This window comes from Acartia tonsa, chromosome 9 (assembly GCF_053477335.1).
Source record: "Acartia tonsa isolate MP-2025a chromosome 9, ASM5347733v1, whole genome shotgun sequence".
Classification (NCBI taxonomy): Eukaryota; Metazoa; Arthropoda; class Copepoda; order Calanoida; family Acartiidae; genus Acartia; species Acartia tonsa.
The window spans coordinates 1,693,271-1,715,530 of NC_137268.1; the positions used below are offsets into that span (position 1 = coordinate 1,693,271).

Sequence of the window (22,260 nt, forward strand, 5' to 3'; positions counted from 1 at the left end):
AATGACCAATGATAAGCCAGTATATATTTACCATTGGTCAATTACAATGTATACTGACCAATAACTGGTCATTTACATATATTGTATAGCGTCATTTTTTATAGGAACTATAGCAGCATATAGTGCCTATAAAAATTATGTCATACAATACAAATGACTAATGATAGGCCAGTATATTTACCATTAGTCAATTACAATGTATACTTGCCTATCATTGGTCGTTTGTATTGAATGGCGTAATTTTGTGTAGGAACTTTAGCAGCATATAGTGCCTATAAAAAATGATATTATACAATATAAATGACCAATGATAGGCCAGTATATATTTTACCATTGGTCAATTAAAATGTATACTGGCTAATAATTGGTCATTTGTATTATATGACTTCATTTTGATAGCCACTATAAGCTGCTTTTTTCTGAAATGTAAAATTTATATAAAAAATGCTTTAAAGCTAATAATAGTGAAGATACTTTAATTTGTAAAGTGACCTAAAGATATTTGTACAATTTTCTGAATTCTATATCCCCCCAATCTTTTTTAAAATTCTATCAATGTGTTCTTATTATTTCTATAATGTCTCACTAATTAATAAGAAATATCCCACTTTATATTCATATTATGTCTTTTTTTTCATTTTAGAATATAGAAATATATTATAATTAAGTTAAAAAATAATGTATCTTTTATATATATTCATTATATAGACTTATATAGTTTAGATTTGAATATAATTGAAATCTTACAGTATATTATAATATTATTAGATTTTATTGTCAAAAAAATACTTCAATTTTTGAAGCATATATTTCCATATGGAAATTAGAAAATTCTAGTAACATAGATTACTGTATTTAGAATTTCTTATAATATGAAAATAGGTATTTAATAAAAATATTAGATCTTTAATGTACAGTCATTTATAGAGTCAAATACTGTAAAAATAAGGTTGGCAACATCCATAAAAGCAATGAAATGGAAGGACAAACGAACATTAACACTTGCCGAGCTGAATAAGCAGAATATAAATGTATAAGTTCAAACAAAATTTATGTAAATTTGTTGCAAAACTGCTTTAATACATGCTATTGTAAAGTATATACTTACATTTTTAGGACTTGGTTATAGAGATGCTTTGCTTATAACATTGTACCTTGTTGTTATAGGAATCAGTGTTCCAGAAATCAGATGAATCAGATAAATTTAGCATACAAAAATTTGTTGTCAAAAACGTAAAAATCAGCATGTTCTAAATGAACATACGGACTTTCTTGTGACGATTATAGAGTTACTGCGCTTTCTAATTTCTAGACTAACTGATAATCATGCAAAGTTTGAAATTGATAGGACAATTCTAACCTGTTTAAATTAACAAGAGCTAACCGTTCAGGACGGACGGACCGTCACTAATTATAGAAAAGCTTCACTTAAAAAATATCTAATATTTATTAGGGCATTTTGCACCATTTCCATGTACATATATTACTGGCATGTAATTCATATCCGAGAAGTCTTCCTATTAAAACTTTTGTAAATTATTAAAACCAGAAATATTAACTTGGGATTAGTATATAAAATGAAAACAACTATAGTATATAATAAAAATATGTAAGATTGATATTGTGAAGTCAGAATAATATTAAGAGCATTAAAGATGGCAATAGAATAACTTTTTTTATACATTTTTTGCTTTTGTCTTTTTTTAAATTATCAATGATTGGCCGTATGGTTTGCCTTAGAACTCAATAGTCCTTGTTTTTTTAACCATGTTGGTCATTTTTTTATTGCTCTTAAAGTTACTAATATTAGATATTAATTATGAAAAGGCATTAAGCTTCCAGTCTAGTCCGCATATTAACACAGAAACCAAAAATGTCAATTTTGTGCTTTTAAATGGCCATGATCGCGCAGAATTAGTAAAACTTAATAAGTTTCGAGTTGAATAAAGGGGAATTTTTTTCATACTTTTAAATATAAAAAAAATGTAAATAAATTTAATATAGTCATGATTTTGAAGATGTTATTGTAAACATAGCATTTTTCATTTTTTAATTGGTAACAATATATCTTTCAAAATCCTGACTTAATTAATGATAAAATAAATATTAACTAACTATAACCTCCCCCCGCCCCCGATATTTGACTTGAACCGCCATGCAGTATTTTCAGAATGAAATTGTCTGTTTCTTTAGAGAGAGGAATGATTGCTTTTATTATTATTTATATATTGTGGCGTTTGTCAGTTTCTGAGTTGCTTTGCTCAAAATAAAAGCACCAATAGGGTACTAGAATGAGGTCTTATAGCTAGGGACGTCCAAGCTTTTAATTTTAAGGTTTGAGGGTGTAATCTAATGTATTTTCTAAACTATTTGGAGGGGTAAAATGAGGGGTTTTAAAGTTTGAGGGGCTAAACACTCCTTTATTTTGTACTAAAATTTTTCTTTCATTCTTCATTGGATTAAGGACGTCTAATGGGGGGGAGGGGAAAGGTTTACCCACAACAACAAAAAATTTTAATTTTGAAATTTTACTCCCCCTAAATGAAAAAGCTTGGACGCCCTTGCATTGGATGTTTTTAGTTTGAGCAAAAGACAAAACAAGAGGTATGTTAGTAAAGAAAAAACAGGCATCGTATTTATTTAGAATAATAAAATAAGAATGTAATATTTAATATATTTGCCTTATTAATCTTATTATGAAAAGCGTTACACTGTAAAATATACCAATATGAGACTTTAAAACTTGTTCAAAATATCTTACTGTCTTTGAAATTTAAATATTATGAACTTTAAAGTAAATTTTTTAGGGGTAAAAAATTATATAATTAAAGTTTCATAATTGGGAATATTTTTTTGAGTGTAATGATTTTGGCCGGCAATCATAAATATATTGAATATAAACCATTCTCATAGAAATATTATTTTTATTTTACATTTTTAGATATACGCGACCGTAAGTATTTTATTTATATAAAAAAATAACATAGACAACCTTTTTTTAATTTGTTTCATTTTTAATTTTTTTATTCAAAGTCTTAAATGAAGAAATTCAAATCTAAAAATGACTGAATTGGTTTTTATTGATTTCATTTAGAGACTTTAACTTGGGCATTAGAATACCAACTTATACTACATAGCAATCAATATCATGTTTCTTAATTAATTTTCTTAAAATATTTTTTTAAAATGATGAAAGAATCATGCTTTATTGATATATACCAGGGATAGGGAAATAGCATCTAAAGAAAATTTATTTTGCCTATAACTTTTTGTCAATTTGTTTTTACACTTATTATTATTTTCTGGTATTGAAAATAACTTCAGAATAACTAAAAAACATTTTGTCTCATTAATGATTTTAAAATAAGCTTCTCTAGATGCAATTTCCTCTATCACTAAAATAAAATATATAAACACATAGATACAGTTATGATAAAAAGTTCGATTAATTTTTTAGATATCTATTATAATTTTACTGTAGACTTAGTTTTTAATAGATTTAGGTTTTAGTAAAAGTACCTAAAACTACATAATATTTTTTGCAGTATACAGTATTTTTTAAAGAATTTAGTTCAGTAAAAATCCTCATGTTTTTTTATAAAGAAGTTTTTGAAGCTAATAAATTTTTTATTAGCAATTTTTCCATTATTAGTTTACTATTATCCTTCAAATTAAATCTAAAAATTAAATAGCCCAAAACCATCCCAGGATCTATATCTAACATCCCTAAAAAATATAAATTGATGTTTTTTTTACTGAACTAAATGAAATTACTGAAAATAAGATTGTTGAAAAATACAGTGATTAAATGACACATAAAAGCATGTTTTTATTATTAGGTAGATTTCTATACTTTATATAATTATGATTTAAATAAGCATTATGTAATATTTTATGTAGAATAGATCTATCAATACAAAATATGTTCCAACTTATCCACCAATCAATTAAACAATTTCTACATTATATTGTAATATAGCATGCTTTTCTTAATTACAATAAGAAATTAGATTTATGGTGAAAAAATTGGAGGCAAAATATTTTAGATGAACAGTGGAGGTATATTAGGACATGTAATTGGTTGAAAATGTGTACATATTTTGATAGGAAAGGCCTTTTTTTTTCATAAATGAGTATACTATAAATACTCGTTTTTATATATCTTCATGGGGAAATTATTTCGTGTATTTTCTAGTATAGAGTTAAGCACCTATAAAGAGGTCGCTAAGAATAGTTGAATTCCTTAGAATACAGTTAGCTTTCTAGAAATTATATCCTCGAAAAATTGAAAAATGCAAAATATTAAGCAAATGTATTTGTCTGCTTGACGAATTTTGGGGTCAGATGGACCATCTAGATATATTATGTCTATTGTCTTTGATATCATACCAGATATCCGGCTGATTTATAATGCCGGATATCCGGTATCCGGCCGGATATAATTAAAATGACCCAATATCTGGAAAATTACCGGATATCTAGATATATTATGTCTGTTGTCTTTGATATCATACCAGATATCCGGCTGATTTATAATGCCGGATATCCGGTATCCGGCCGGATATAACTAAAATGACCCAATATCTGGAAAATTACCGGATATCCGGTATTAGAAATCAGCCGGATATCCGGTATCCAGATAGTTTCAACATCCGGTATCCGGCCGGGTATTGGAAATGGCCGGATATCCTGCCCAACCCTATTTGATATGATATTTGCTCTCTACATAAGTTGGCTCATTGAAGCTTGAAATATTGCTTACAAGTTACATCCTACAGAATGTATAAATATAGAACGTTAGGAATAAGTAACTTTACATTTTAAGATTTTTGCGTATTGAAAAAAAAAAATTTTCAGTCTTCCCCCTCCCCCCCCTCTTCTTATCTTAGTTTTGGACTATATAACATTTTTTCTGAGAGAGATTTCTCTTGGGAGGGTGGTGGAACCCACTCCCAAAATAAATATAAATCTTCCCAGGACCTATGAAAAGCTACATTGTTAAGGAAAACCATATAAGTTTAGCTGTTAGCGAGATCCTTCGGTGCAAAGCAGACAAACTCTTAAATATTCTGTTACTTTTATATCAGGATATAATTCCAAATTCTATATACAAATTTGCTTATTCTTATATGTCATTTGTGATATATACAGATATTATGTAAAATATACATTAGATAGAAAGGAATAAATGTTTTATACTAATAAATTAAAAGGACTCTTCAGCTGATTAATATAAGGCTGCAGCTTTACTGTGGTTGCAGATTTATCAATTTTTTAGGGGGGAGGGAGGGGGGCCGGGGGGCGAGGCTTTTATTGGATTAATTACCCTTTAAAAAAAATACAACTATGACTATGGCATCATACACTTGTGGAGTTGGGGTAAATCCAATATATTTCTAAAAATTAAGTTTGCAACCCTCACTCTTTTCGTAAATTCTTCCTTTTGAGGGTTTTCTTTGGTCCAACTACTTTCAGCGTCCATTTTTCCGGCTGCTAATGTCAGAATTTTTTAGGAGTTTAGAATGTCTGACTTTGAAGCAAAAAAAGGGGCAGTACCTATATGTAAGTCTACTCATGGGTTGCAATTTGCTAGTAGCCCCCACCACTTGGGCCATGTAGTTGTCTGGGTTATACTTCTATACTCATTCATTTATTTGTCTGATTGCTGATTATTATGATAAGGCGTCTGGCAAGCCCTACCAGATGAATAAATAAATAAAGCTGTTTTAGAATATCATGCATAGATAAATAGTCCACTAAAAAGATAAATTGTGTCTTTATATCCATTTGTCTGTATTTTTGCTGTGATGACCAATTGTACATGTCATCAAAAAGAACTCTGTTTTTTTTTTCAAGTTTTCTCCAAAAGCACATTTATTTATTACTTTTTTTACTTAATTAACCGTGGCTCAACACGTAGCGCATTCGCTCGTCGTCGGGAAGGTGATAGGTTCGAATCTCGGTCCGACACCGCGTCAAAACTAAAGACGTTAAAAATGGTTCCCACTGCTACTATGTCAAATGCGCGACGTAAATAGTTAGAGTGGGGGGAATGCCTTGGCCCAAAACAGGCGCAACTCGTTACCATGCACAGTTAGGACTTCTCAGACAAAGGTCGTGCATCACAGTGTAATGTACTGTACTACAGGTATGAGGTGAAGGACCAAGAGTCTGGCCTTGAGTTGACAAGTTGACTGTTCAGTCCAGGTGCAACTCACCCAAACGACATTAGCATTACTTAATTGATAAAAATTAAAACATCTTATATTATCATAAGATACGTCAACAATACTTTATAATATTGACCGTTTTTAAGGAAATCAAAAAAAATTACAAACTGTGAGTGTTAAGGGTAGGTCATGTTATTTGGAACTGATGCGTTATTTGCAAAAAAGAAACGCATTACAATATTCAACAAGATCATTTTTGTCTTTGTGTAGCGCGGCTTATTTTACTTTAAACTAAACATGTACAAAAATTATAGGATTCTTGCAGTAAAGTTTAGGTGGCTATCATAAATAAAAATTTGGATATATATTACAAAGTTGCAACACAATTCAAGGGAATAAAAAGCAAGCAAGAAGTGATCGGATTGTTATTTTTACAATATGCATAACATGCTCAACAAATGTTAAGAAAATCTACAAAACAGAAATTGCGACAGTCATTATTTAGAGTTCATAATTTCACTAAGTAAATATTATTTTGCTATACATTACAGTAGTTGAATGAGTGCCTAATATGCCAAAAAAAATATGAAAAAACGTTGTAAAATAGTATCGAGTTTTAAAATTATTAAACTCAAAAATTAAATTTAATGCATTTTTATATAGAATGAAATAGTGATTTGTAATAGAATAGTTGAACTTGCATGTTATTTATTAGTTAAAATTTTGTATTAACTATTTTTAGCTTAAAAACTTAGTCATATTGATATACAGTAAAACTATGTTAATAACGAAATGAACATACTTATAGAACAGTTTTTATTCGGTTAGAACTTTAAATTTAGATAGATCACATGTAAAGGAAAGGGAATATGGCAATTAAAGAAAACCTTTTGTCTTGCACTTTTCTGTCAATATATCAAGGATGGAGGGGGCATTGGGTTGGTGATTACACTAGTCCCCAAAATTCTATGATAACGTCTTCTTATTCAATGGCTTAATAACTTATGGAACTTTTATTGAATTTGATTGATTGGCTCATTGTTGATTGTTAAAATATTTCAACCAAAAATTGCAATCTACAGAAGGGGTAGTATCATCAATGGGGACTACAATGAACATCAATTCATATGCAATTGTCTTATCTCTTTATATCCCTGCAATATAAAGAAAGTTTGAAAATTGCAGGCAAAAAAGTTTTTCTTTAGTTTTCATATCCCTATCCTATAAAAAACCTGTTCTTTGAAAGACAGAAACAGGGAAAAATCATTATAAAAAAAACTCATCCTTTGCCATAATTTTGTCATTTATTACATGTATGTATAAAGTATATACATAACTATTTTTAAATTTTAGTTATAATTGACTTAATTTAAACTATTGTACATAAGACAATAGGCAAATTTATCCTCTATCTTCGCTTCAGACCTTTTACAAAAATTTAAAGAAAAACTTTTTTTAGTAAAGATTAATCCAGGTAAAAAAACAGGATAAGTAGAAAAATTAAACTCAGTCTGGTATAAGAAAACTATCTATAAAACAATAAGTAGAACAAAGAACATTTTTTGAAATTTTCTTTTCTGTTATATATTTGATTTTTAAGAGTTTGTCCCAGTCTAATTCTATAAAATCTTCGCTTAAGTCAACTTTGACTTTAACTTTAAGTAGCAAATATTTATTGCAAAAAGAATTATTCTTTTCTGTGTAAAAATCCTCCAATGTTGCATAAAAAAATCTTCGAAAATCAAAATTTTAAAATAGAATTTCCTAATTTTTTTCAAACCTGCCAATTTTATTTTAGAATTCGCGAGTTGATCCACTGGTTTGTTACCAAGAAGTTGTTTGACAATTTTATTATGCTTGTCATTGCTGTGTCCAGTATTTCACTGGCTTCTGAGGACCCAGTGGATGAGGATAGCCCCAGGTACTGTCAAAAAATCACTATATTTCTATTGAAAATTGAACAAAATCTGTGTAATGTTCTATAATGCTATTTCGAAATGGGGAAGGGGGAGGAAGTTGAATAGGACCCCCTCCCCATTTTTGTTTAGTTTTAGGAGGGTTTCTCTTATTAGTGGTACCCTACCCCAAAGTAGTTATAAACCTTCCCAAGACCTATGAGAGGCTATATTGTAAAAGAGAACCATATTAGTTAGGCGGCTAGGAAGATCATTCGTTACAGACAGACACACAGAGACCCTGTTACTTTTATATTTGGATTTTTAAAAATGCTACAATTTAATTTCTTAAAATTTAGGACAATTGCCTATAAAATTATGTACATCGCCAATGATGACCCATAATTATCCCATCGGTATTCTAAAGTTATTGGTTGATATGTTTGAATACTTCTAGTTTGAACCAACCAATCAAGATTTGATGAAAGCACCCCTTATTTATGATTTTTCATACTTTCAGAAACGTGTATCTGGGTATAGCTGACTATTTCTTCACCGCCATTTTTACTTTTGAAGTTTGTTTGAAGGTAAATTTTTTTTTTAAAGATATTTCTGCTATTTCACTTTACTTTTATTTTTACTATTGTTTTCTAATACCTAGACTTTCAAGGTGGGGGATAAAGATCAAATTATCCCCCTCAAACAGTGAAACCCCTTATTACCACCCTCAAAATTTAAAAAAAAATACATGTGATTACCTTTAAAACCCCTCATTTTACCCACCTTAAAATAAAAAGCTTGGACGTGCATGCTTAAACATTATTTTATTTAAATATTTAACTGTTTTAAATTAACACCAAAAAAATATGTTTGACACATTTACAGTCTTTTTAGATTTAGATTGATGATTATTTATAAGTAGATGAAATGAAGTGTATAAAAGTTAATTTATGTATCTTTGACTTAAGTATGACATTTGACAGTTATCAACATAAAACTTTTGACCAGGATAAAAATTAACCTTTATCGTGTTTAGATCTTGGACCAATTTTGACAGTCTCTTTATATTTTATTAATGGTGTTAATTTGTGTATCTTTGACTTAAGTATGGTGTTTGATAATATTTAACATAAAAATTTAGAAGGAGTGGTTTAGCTGTTTGTGAGATCTTTACTTGAAATTATAGGCCTAGGCATGCCATATTATTTTAATATTTGCGGTAGCTACCCAGAGCAGAAATAAAACTCTTTTCGCATTTAGATCCTGGACCAGGGTTTCATCCTCCATCCTGGCGCATTCATGAGAGATTTCTGGAATGTTATGGACATAACTGTTGTCACCTGTGCACTTGTTTCATTCTACCATACCATTGCGTAAGTTTCCTTTGCATGCTTTGCTTCTTAGTTGTTCTTGATAATACTAAAGCAGTTATTTATCGCATTGTATTAAAGATAGCTTTCTGCGGATATCAAAATGAAAAATCATAAGATAAATCTATGATTTTTATTTTAATATTTGTAGAAAATTGTCTGTAATATGATGCCTAACATAATTTTACAGTATTTCTGAGACCCGGTTAAATTCCAGTGGATTTTGAATCGTTTTGGAGCTATACTGGAAAAAAACATCATTCCCTTATTAAGTTTATTAAATCACATTTGTATAAAATCTATAAAAAATGTAGACTTTGAATAACCGAAAGTTGAATATAAGATCCATTAAAAAAGATGTTTCAAAATGTATAATATTTCATTTGAATTTGAATTCACCACCCCACTTTGTTTTGGCTCATGCACATATGGTTTCACAATAAATCAGGGGCAAAAAAGATTTGCAAATTTATAAAAAAAAAAAAAATATTGCTACTTAATAAACAAGAAGTGTCAGTTCGTGAAAGTATGTCCCTCTTTCTAAAACTGAAATAGTTGGATTTTTGTTGTTGCTTCGCTACTTATGGGCATAGCTTTTCTTTTTTCACCTTATTCACATAAAACACAGAATGCCTAAAAGTCCTGTGTATTATAATGAGCTAAGTTTTGGTATTGGGGGGGTTTATATGTATTAATAAGTGCATATCATCCGAATGGCATTGTCCCATATTTTCTTTTTGATACCCCCCCTTCACCCCTCTAAGAAAAAAACAATTCTTAGGGTAATTAGTAGTAATGCGATTTGTTAGTTTCTGAAGAGTGTTTGAATATGTTCAACAATCATTAGAATGTTTTAAATTAACAGTTTTTCTTACACGTTGTTTTAAAAATTTAAATGGGGGGGGAGGGTTTAAGTCCCATTTGAATTTAAAGAGAAATTAAATAAGCTTCCTCTTGCTAACAAAGAGGCTTTAACAATAAGTATATATGGTGTATTATATATAGGAACAACACAAGGCTTTAATATTTGTACATTTTGTATTTTGATTGATACTTAAGAAAGGAAATTGACTTATTTCAAATTAAATATTTCTTAAAATGTTTAAATGTCATCATCAGTAATTTATTTACAGTATCTGAACTAATTTATTATTTATTAAAAAATATTCATCAATAATTCAACTGCTTGCTGTTAAAAGTTTGCAAAATGTATTCAATATATAAAGCCCAATGTTGGTCCTCATGATTTGGTTAACTTTGATTAAAGTCAAGTTCATAACCTTATCTATCTAGAAATAATAAACATGAATTTATCTATCTATCTATCTATATGATTAAAGTCAAGTTCATAACCTTATCTATCTAGAAATAATAAACATGAATTTATCTATCTATCTATCTGTATGATTAAAGTCAAGTTCATAACCCTATCTATCTAGAAATAATAAACATGAATCTATCTATCTATCTTTCTCTATCTAATGCATTTTCTGAAAAATATTCGGGTATAGTCCCTTTCGTGTCAACGCCTCTTAAGGGGCGTTTTGTCGTATTTTCACAGTAGCTTTTCCCCTATTTCTAGCCCCTGTGGGGGGCTTTAACCCAGCGAATACGATGAAACGCCCCTGAAGAGGCGTTGCCACGAAAGGGACTATACCCAAATATTCCATTTCTTTGTTCCTATCTACATATGCAACTATCTATCTACTATCTTTTGTTCTATCTATCTTTTTTAGGATAAATTTCTTTTTTCAGGTTCAATATTCATTTTCATAAAAAAATGTATGTTTTTAATCTACATTGAAAGGATATTTAGTAATTCTAATTGATTTTAATTAAGTATTGATTGTGCTATTTGATATTGATTAAAATTGCTAAATATCTGTTTTTAATTTGATTAATCTATACTAATCTATTATTTTTTGCTCCCTTCTGCTAACTATAGTAAGACAGATAAACGAGCGTAAGTGAAGTTTTAGTAGTCGAGAACATCCAATTATATCCATAAACCTCTTTAGAAAAAAACAGTGTACATAGAAAAAAAATCCTCCAAAAACCTGAGTACATAAACTACCAGAAAAAAACCTGTAATTTTAGGCCATAGCTGTAAAATCCTTTAATTTTGATAAAACCAAATATATAGTTTGTAAGCAGATTATCCTGTAATAAAAATATTTATATGTATGTAGGAATAAGGCCAGAGACATATATTCAAAGAAAAATTGAAAAATTGTTTCCAGAAAATATGTTTCTGCTCTTAATGTAGAATAGATTTTATGTCAGATGAGAAAAAATGTAAAATTTTATGTTTACTTCATTAACAATAATATGATTTAGAATTTTTAAATTGAGAAATAGTTAAGTCATAGTTTATAACTTTTTTTCAAACGTCAGTTGAGATATCTAACAGAAAATAGTTAATGTTTTTTTATATGTTTTGTGAAAAATTATCAATAGTGTTTAGATTAATTCCCAGTACATAGTACTTTAGACCTATAATGTCCTGAATTTAAGAAATTCATGTTAGGTATCATGCTTTCAGTAGAAAAATCTACGAAAACTTTTAAAAGGATCAAAATAAGTGGATTTTTTTATCCAAATTGATGATTTGAAGCTTATATATCTAGTATGAATTTCTGTGAACTTCCCAATGCTATATAGAACCTAGGATCTATGTTCCTTTTGAACAGGGAAAAAGGGATAGTGTACCCAAAGCAATATTTTTGCCTGTAAAATGTAATGATTATTTTTAGAAAATATCTAACTTTTTAATCTACTAAATGTCAACTTTTAATAAGTAGAAATTTTGATGGCATAATTTAACTTTGGAGCTATATCCTTAACCCTACTTCTGTAAAATAATAAACCTTTCTTTATTCTTCAGAAACCAATGTATATTCATCCTACTGAAACTCTGGTAATAGTCTATTTTTACATTTAATGGTTAAAAATAGATTTATTTTTGAGAAAAGTAAATTAGAAATACTAATTATTTTTCTCTCTCCTTATAAAATATCCTTTTAGATAATATTTAATGTTATAGAAAAAGACAATAAAGTAAATCTAAATTTATATTATTATTTCAGTGAACATATTTTAATTATAATTTGTGATATAGAAGTAGAAAAACCTACTATAATTATTTATTTTATAATGAACATATTATTTTTCTAGATCAGTCCTTAATATTTAAAAATATTAATATTTCTATTGTAAACTATGAAAAATCTACCAAATTTATAATTTGTGAAAGATATCTCATAATTAAACAAAACTTTATGAAATATCTTAGCTTTAGTTTAGATACCTGTAGATTTTGAAAAACCCTTGGATATAGATTACTTTATGTTATTATTTAGAAATTAAAATGTCAGGTCATTTCACTATCTAAAATACAAAGTAGAATGATGTCTGTCCATCTGTCTGTCCCTTCATATCTCGGTAACCACTGAACTGATCGGATTCTACTCTTCAGGGAATATACCTACTGGTTCTGTGGTGGTTTTAGGCTATTTTCTTGGGAGGTGGTACACCCCAACCCCCCCCCCCCCAAAAAAAAAAAAAAAAAAAATCCCCCTCTATTTTTTTTAATTACCTCATGAGGCATAGCCCATAGAGGCTAGGAGCGAAGCCGCTAGTTAATATATAACTAGTTAAATCAAGTTTAGAGTTTGAGTTTTAAGTGCAATAAATCATTATTTTTTCAATTCTGTAAAAATACTTAAAAACTTTTTTATAGCCATATAAAAAGAACAACTTTTTAGCATAATAAAAGAAGAAGGGAAAAAGTGAAAGCTGAAATGGTTTCTATCTCAGTGTTGCATTCTCATAGATGTAATTCTAAAAAGTGTTTCCACAATATTTTAAAAAATAAAACATAGCTTGAGTATTATTTGGAAATATATAGCATCTTTAGATTATGGTAAAACAGAATCAATCAAATTTTTTTTTCAAAATCATTTCAAGAATATTTTTTTATATATGGAAAAAAATATTTTTAGCAAAGCCATCATTTTCTATTAAAAAATTCTTAAAGTAGTAGGATTTTTCTCTGAAGCTTAAGATCTCAATAAATACTGAACCCATTAGGTTCTCTATTTTAGGAAAGCTATACATAGGTCCTGTGATGTTTTTTTAGACTTTTTTTGTTTTCAGATTTTAGTCTTGGGATGGTTTTAAGCTATATTTCTAACTTATTTCTGCCCCTTTGAATACAGAGCTCATAGATGCAAGGAGCGTAGTCGGTAGTATTTATATACAAAAAAAGGCAAATTCATTTTCTTTTATTTTTTTTATTTTTTAACTGTGGGATATGAACTCCTTTTAGAGGATGTATAAGGTAAAGTAAGGGCAGGAAAAGGAACATTTAGTCAGATACAATATTTTTATACTCCTGCCTACTAAAATATATATATTTAGATACAACTATCAACTTAAACTGTTGGGGAAATAGTAAGAGGAATTAGATAAAAGTTAGGTATACCTATCTACTAAGATAAATTCATGAGATAGTACTTCTATATGCCTTCAAACAGCACAATAAATTTTATCTGAATTTTATTTATAGTAATTTGAGCAATTAATACCAACAAATTTTAACCTTAAAATATTATCAAAGGCTATGATAATGTCTAAGATGCGTAAATAAAAACATTATTGCTCATTCAAAATCATGAAAGTAAAACGGTTCTAAATATTGAATAAAAGGTTGACATACAGTTATTAAGGATATTATCAAAACTATAATCCTTAATATTTTAGTTATTTTCCTAAAACCAAAACATAAAAACTTTAAAAAGTTATTTAATGCAATCCAACTGAAATTGGCATTAAAAATTTAAATTACCATTTTGAATAAAGCAAAATATTAACATAAAAATTATTATAATTTTTTCCAATGTTTTAAATTTTGTACTGTTTTTTTTCTTTTCATATATTTTGAGAAAGACACTGAAGTAAAGAATAAGGTATATATGAGAAAACAACTATTGCATTCAAATTGCAGCCAACAAAAGTGTTTAGACACAGCTGTAACTTCATTCAGCTAGCAAAACAAAGAATTGAATAGATTAAACAAAATAAGGGTAGATGGGTAGGGAAAATGCATTTGCTTTTCAATTATTGAAAATAACCCAGACAAAGGTCTTTTAATATAAGAGCTGATTACCTCATAAGAGCGGGAGTCTCCTTCGATTGTAAGTTCATCTAGAGAATCCAGAGCATCATCCACGTTTAAAGGGATGATGCTCTTTGACCTTTGATTGCATGACCTTTGTCTGGGAATTCCTAATTGGGCATGGTTTTGAGTTGCTCCTGTTTGTGGGCCAAGGTATTTCCCCTACTCTTACTATTTTTGTCGCGCACCAGACATAGCAGCAGTAGGAACCATTTTTAATGTCTTTAGTTATGACGCGGTGTTGGCCCGAGATTCGAACCTATCACCTCCCCAGCGACGGATAAGAGCTGATTATCTGTGGCCTCAAGTTTTATGTGAATGAAAAATGGATACTTACAAAATGTTCCAAACATTCATATCAAATTAAACCATAAAGTTATAAGTACTTTTGGGAACACTGAAATCTAGAGCTGCAGTTAGAAAGGTGTAACATTAACCAGGATTTTAAGGAACATTTGAAATAAATAAAAAAAAATAACTTTTTTTTTTATAGATATATGACATCTTAAGAATAAATTTATGCCTAAAAATAATTCATTAAATAAAATCTATTAAATTTTGTTATGCTATAAAAATGAACTAGCGGCTACGCCCCTAGAGGCCTGGGGACAAGTAAATTGTTTTTTTTTCCAATCTATTTTAAAATCAGCTATTTAGCAAAAATAATTTTGTTAGCTGCTAGATAGTGTTAGTTATGTTTTTAGCTAATAGCAAAAATTGTCCGCATGGCGGCGTTTTTTAATTATTTAAAATTTTTGTCAATCTCTCTAGGGAGGGAGGTGGTTACCTCCCCCAAAATAGTTATAAACCCTCCCGGGACCTATGAGAAGCTACCCTGAAAAAAGAACCCGATCGGTTCAGTGGTTAGCGAGATCCTTCGGTTCAAACAAACAGACAGACAGACAGACATAGTTCTACTTTGTATTATAGATGGGATATGTTATTCATCAAACGAAAATTTCACAACAACTGTTTGGGATGCAATATCCATCCCTTAATTCATGGTATGACTCAGAGAACAAAGAAAATAAATATACGATATTAAGAACGTTGGGAGACATAGTCAAGGACATATAATTTTCAAAAAACTAAGAATTACGATTTATGGGGGGGGGGACATGTTAGAATCGTCCGCTTGGTGATGAATCTTTCACAGTGATTCTTTCAACAATTAGGTACAATCTGTAAAGCGTAAAGTTAGAGTACAAATATAAATGCCTTGGTTTATAGAAATTTAGAAATATGTTCACGTATCTTAATAATAAAAAGTAAACCTATCTTTGTAATTATTCATCAAAGTTTTTCTATTTAGAATGCTATTTCATGATATTTAAAATATTTAGCCAATATGAAATTATTTAGCTTAAATTAAAAATGTAAGTTATGATGGTGTTATGATGAGAGAGAAGTAATGTTTCATGTCTCCTATGAATTTTATATCAACCTTACACCATTCCCTGTTATATTAAAAACTCTAGTATCACAATATAAAATTTATGTTTAATAGCCTTGAATTGTGCTGTAACTATAGGATTTTTAGGAATCTCGTCTTGCCTTTTTAATATTTTAACATTCAACTAAACTTTCTTCTTTCTGAAAGCCAAGGATTTTTACTCAAAAGCTTGGAAATAAAAGACACTAGCAATAGTCCTTAAAGTTTTTCTTATTCGTTGTCTTAACAACTTTGGGGACTTTTATTTAATTTTGATTGGTTGATACATTAAGTTTAGTGTCCAAACGTTTCAACCACTATTTATAATCTACAGAAGAGGTTATTTTGTGTATCTTCCTTTTGGATGTAAATTAATTTAGCGGACATTGTCTTATCCTTTTAGATTCAATTTTTAGATTTTAATTTCTAACCTTTATTTGAAACATGAATCTGAAACGGAACACATTTTAATATGTTGAAAATGTTTTATCATAAAACTCTTTGAAATATTTAGAACACTGTAATCTTGTTTTTACATTTATTACAACACAGGGATCTAAAGGGATAAGACAGTGGCTGATAAATTGATGTACATCACCATTGATAATACACAAAATTATGACTTCTGTAGATTACAATTAGGTACCTGTAGTTATTTGAAACTTAGATCTCGCATCTACAACTGGACAAAGTGTCTCGAAAAGCAGCCATGTATATAAAAATGAGGGAGATGAGAGGAGAAGTGGGAAAGAAAATCCCTAAAATAGAGATGGATAATCCCAATGTCCCCTCCCTCCCTGTATATTACATTGATAGCACAGCTACCTTTAAAAACTTACTGGAAAGAAAATAACTTTTTGTAATTTTTGTTTTCATTGCCAAATAATGGTTATATAAACACCTTTTCATGCAACAAAACATAAAAAAAAACAAGTAATCTGTTGCAAAAAAAAAACTTAAAATTGAGGCCTTATGCAAAAAAAACTTGTAATCACTATCAGAAAAGTAATTTTGTGTAATATCATCAGAATAAGCTTTTTAGGTCAACTTAAGATATTAGATGAAGGAATAAAGGGAACCATTTCTTTTATTATATTTCATTTTTCCCTTCTTCCCTGTAATAAATTAAGTTAAATCAACTTATCATTATATGATTTTATATGATCAGGCCATATTTGTTGAGAAATTTCTTGGTAAATACTGTATATCGATTTACTGTTGTGTATTCATACACAATCTTTATTGCATTGATGTACAACGTATTTATTTCAAGGTCCATCTTTTAAAATCAATAATCTTAAATGCAGGATTACCAACTTTTAAAAATTAATTTTGATATTTTTAAGCCAGATAGGATATTGTGGTGTACCTTATTTGAGCTCTTCTTTGAAATGCCTAAATATATTTGATGCTTTTATATTACAGCAGCATTCTTATCTGGGTTGTATCTGAATTTATTGTATCTTTGAGTCTTTGGAAACAGCTATTAATCAGAGTAATGATGCAGCAAAGGCAACCAATAATACCTGAATTAATCAGCCAGAAAAATGTAGCTGGACAAAGTTTCTCAAAAAATCAGCCTTGTGACGTCTGAAAAATGAGGAATTATCCACCTCTTTTTTAGGGGGTTTCTTTCCCACTTCTTCTCTAATCTCCCTCATTTTTATGTTGTCAAATGGCTGTTTACGAGACACTTTGTCCAGCTACAGAAAAATGCTTTGGGTTTTATAAAGGGAAGACAAAATATCTTTTATTTTTAGATATTTCAAATTATTATCATAAATTAAAATTAGTTTAAGGTTTAAACATCTTTAAATTTTCTAAAAATATTGTTTAAAGATTATTACATAAATATTTTAGTAACATTTAGATAGTTCTGACATAAATGGTAAAGTCCAAACAATATCAAAATTGATGATAACATCCATAGAAGCAAAGCTTAACCAATAAGGCAGTTGGATGACAACTACCTCCCTTACTTTTTCAAAGACCTCTTTCGTCTGCTACTAAATTATTTCCTGCAACTTGGCTTCGTAAATATAAGCGACTCCATTGGTTGATTTTCAATGGCTCAATAGAAAGGTTACACGAGGCGGCTGCGATGAGGAGATAGAGTTATTTAACCACTACTCCCTCTAGTGTTTTACTATATAGTGTTTTAATATAATAGTAAAACACTAGAGAGGAAAGTGTTTAAACAACTGTATTTCCCTATCCAAATGACCTTGTGCCGACACTCAATTGGTTCCTTGAAAACCAGCCAATGGTGTCGGTAATATTAATACAGCCAAGTAGCAGACGAAAAAGTCATTGGAAATGGGGGAAAGGTAGTAATCTATATATACATCTATACTATAGATCTGTTATCAAAAGGACTGAATAAATAATTCAAGTAAAATTCCAACATTCTACTAGCTAGCCCTTACGTACAAACGGACAAATGTAAAATGTAGAATAGTGTTGCATTAAAAAACTGGAACACATATTTGGCACACTGAGCAAGAACATTTGAACCTAGCAGGACATACATTTAATGTATTTTACCAGGACAACTAGCAACAAGAATAGTCAACTCAACTTGGTTTTTAAAAGTGAAGCATTTCTATAATTAGGATCGGTCCATACTTCCGTACGTCCATTTTAAACATGTTGATTTTTTTACTTTTTAATAACAATTTTTATGTGATAAAATTACCCGATTGACCTGATTTTTTATTATGATTCCTATTACAATAAGGTACAATATTATGAACGAAGCATCTCTATAATCAAGTATTACAATGTCAGTATGTCCTTAAACAGAATTCTGTATTTAAGAAGTTTTGCAACAAATTTACGTATAATTTTGGCAAACCTAATATTTTCATATTTTGTATATTCAGTTCTGAAACTCAACAAAAGGTTAATGTTTGTCTGTCATATCGTTTCAGAGCTTCGCTTTTACGGATGTTGTCATCCTAGTATTTTTTTTACAATTATTATAGATAGTCAATAAGATTAAATAATAGAATCAATTAAAATTAACCTTTTTCTACATAAAAATAGTTGATTTGATATGTATTAGTGTTTTTATTTATTTATATACTATGTATAATCTACTTAATTTGGGTTATAGTACAAGTAGTCTTATTAGGAACGATATGAAATTAAATTATTACAAAACAAATTAACAATTTAACAAAATAAAAAGTTAGTTTAAATGAAATAATCTTAAAATTCGTAAATAACCGCCAGTACTAGTGCAAGATAATTAAATTTACTTAACCTTTAACTTCAATATATATCCTATCCTATATTATAAAAAGTAGTAAGCGCTTTTTGTCTGTCCCGAAGGATCTCGCTAACCGCTGAACCGATATTGTTCTCCTTTGCAGTGAAGCCTCATATGGGTCCTGGGAGGGTTTTAAACTATTTTAAGGGAGGGTGTCTTCACCCCCTCTCCCCCCTAAAAATATTTTTTTACTCTTTTAAACACAAATTTAAAATCGGATAAGGTCGACTTTAGTCCCCTCCAACCTTAAGTGCCCCTAGAGGCTTCTAGGGGGGTGTAGCCACTAGTACATATATATAGAATTAAATTATTATTATTAGATTTAGATATTTCTACAGAGACTGTTCTACAAACATTACTCTTAATTTACTTTTCAGAGAGGTAGCTCTGGAGCAGCAGTGATACTGCCACATTTGGTGGAAAACATTTTCTTCTTTGTCACATATTTAATAGCTCATCAGTGTTTTTAATGTTTTTAATAGTTTAGTACAATGTTAATAGTATTGTTAAACTAGATAATGGTCATAAAAAGCATTGAAATCTTGGGGAATAGTCAGTTTCGTGACAACGACTCTTGAGGAGCGTTTCGACGTAGTTTCACAGTAGCTTTTGATAGGTTAGGTAATTGCCCCGCAGGGTTAGCCAAGGGATAGAAATAGGAGAAAAGCTACTGCAAAAATACAAAGAAACGCCTTTTAAGAGGCGTTGTCACCAAAGGGACTATACCCAAAATTTGCAATAAAAGAAATATTATTAGAAAAAGTAGTAATTATGCCTATGAAAGAATATGTAGGACATTGAGTCTATCCTATTATCTTTATGTCCATTATCTATGTAGAGGTTATTCTGTGCTGTAAATCATAAAGATTTCCAGCATTTATACATCTTGCAATTAGTATACTTTTTAATATATTAAAATTTGCAGTCTTTTTGTTGCAAAACTGTTTAAATTCATATAATTTTGGTAATTTTTATCAGTTATAAGTTATAAGATAAACAAGTTTTGTTTTCACCGAGGGGCTGAAGTCCTGGGCTAACAAAACTGGAAATAATTTAATAATTTTATATTTTGATATTCTGTAATACGATGGTATACATGATTTTTCAGTTTGGTTGACAACCGGTTCTAATCCCGTGTTAATCGGTTTCAAAGCCATGCTGGAAATTTTGTAATTTGAAACTGAATTATGGATTCTATTACAAAAAAATAAGTTGTACATAGCAAGTTATATAAATGTTGGAGATGCTCTTTGACCTCCCGACCAACCAATACCTATACATGTATATTAGTTTCTGTGTAATTAGTAGAATATCCTCCATGTATACTAGTAGATATTAGGGTTGGGCCGGATATCCGGCTGATTACTAATGTCGGATATCCGGTATCCGGCTGAATTCTAATGCTGGATATTCGGTATCCGGCTGATTTATTATGCCGGATGTCTGGTATCCCCGCGGTTCTCTGGCCAACACCGGAATCCGGCAAATTACCGGATATCAGGTATCCGGATAGTTTCATTATCAGGTTTCCGGCCGGATATTGAAAGTGGTTGGATATCCGGCCCAACCCTAGTAGATATCCTCATTTAGACAAATACCCTTGGGAAATAAATTCCTGTACATCATAAACAAAAAGTCATAATATTATGATATATTAAGATTCTCTAGCTGGAAAAATATATATTTATTATTTATTTTATACTTATACACGTGAACTGTTATAACCTAAAGATCTAAAGGAATAAGACAATGGCCGATAAATTTATGTACATCCTCAATTCCTATACACAAAATTAGCCCTTCTGTAGATGACAACTAGTGATATGGACACTCAACTTAATGAACCAACTAATCAAAATTAAATAAAAAAACTCCAAAGTTTTTAAGCCAACTAATAAGAAATCTTTGGGAACTAGTGTAATAAACAGGCTAATGCCTCCTCCCCTCATGGTATTAACCTCTTGATGATTTTAATATTTACAAAATTAAACATCAAATTATAAATTAGCAAGTTATAGGAATCTTTTATATTATAGTTTTATGACTTTATTAAAGATTATCTCATTAGTTTATGTTTAATTTACTGAACAAATTAGACTTTTTATTATATTAGGAAATTATAGTTTCAATAAAGGTATAGTTTTAAAAATTCTTATATTTATTAAAAATGTACTTCAATTATTTTAATCTTGGTTTTTAAAATATTTAAAACTTATGTATATAATGTTACTTTTTCATTTTTATACTTGTTTCAAAAAAGCAAAAATATTTTTTTTTATCAAAACATGAAAAAATAAGAAAGAATTTGCTTTTAGTTTTGAGATTAAAAAAAATTAATTGGTTAACAAGAGAATTTGGAATTTGAGGTCGGTTTTAACCTATTTTTTGTGTATTTCAGAGGGACCCCGACTGGTCAAAAGCTGAAATCAATCAAGCTACTCCGAGTTCTAAGGCCGCTTAAGACAATCAATAGGAATAATTTTATGTCAAATAAAAAAAATATCTGAGCTGGATCTTTAAATCATTTTTGTGGTGAGTCAGATCGGGGTGAGCCAACTTTCCACCAATGAGAGCACAGCATTTTATGAAATGCCGCGCTGTGATTGGCTGAAATTCGGCTCACCCCCGATCTGGCTCACCACTAAAATGATTTAAAGATCCAGCTCTGATTATCTAATTAATAGAAATTTGAGGATTTATCAGCTAAAGTAGGAACAGCTGTTATAAGTCAAACGGGTTGTTTCCCTTTAAGTGCTTATTGGAGCATAAAAACGCCCATACTTATTTTGAAATGAATTGAGATTAAGGGGAGGTATTCTTTTGTTTAATTACCAATTAAAACTACCCTTCCCCCTAATCTTTAATTATTTTTAAAATAAGAGAGGATTATGGTGCTAGATGTAAACTTTACGGGAAAGCACCTTTGAACAAATTTCATCTATTGAA

At 29.5% G+C, this 22,260-nt stretch overlaps 1 protein-coding gene across 1 annotated transcript in view; it reads left to right on the forward strand.

Moving 5' to 3' along the window:
* The window catches only part of LOC145327988 (voltage-dependent calcium channel type A subunit alpha-1-like), a 186,549-nt gene that overhangs the window by 130,036 nt on the left and 34,253 nt on the right, over positions 1–22,260 (forward strand). The window contains exons 28-33 of the mRNA XM_080171515.1: positions 2,942–2,953; positions 7,969–8,091; positions 8,586–8,652; positions 9,326–9,438; positions 11,381–11,398; positions 21,713–21,785. Coding sequence (XP_080027641.1) covers positions 2,942–2,953; positions 7,969–8,091; positions 8,586–8,652; positions 9,326–9,438; positions 11,381–11,398; positions 21,713–21,785 — 406 coding nt within the window. The remainder of the gene's footprint in view (positions 1–2,941; positions 2,954–7,968; positions 8,092–8,585; positions 8,653–9,325; positions 9,439–11,380; positions 11,399–21,712; positions 21,786–22,260) is intronic.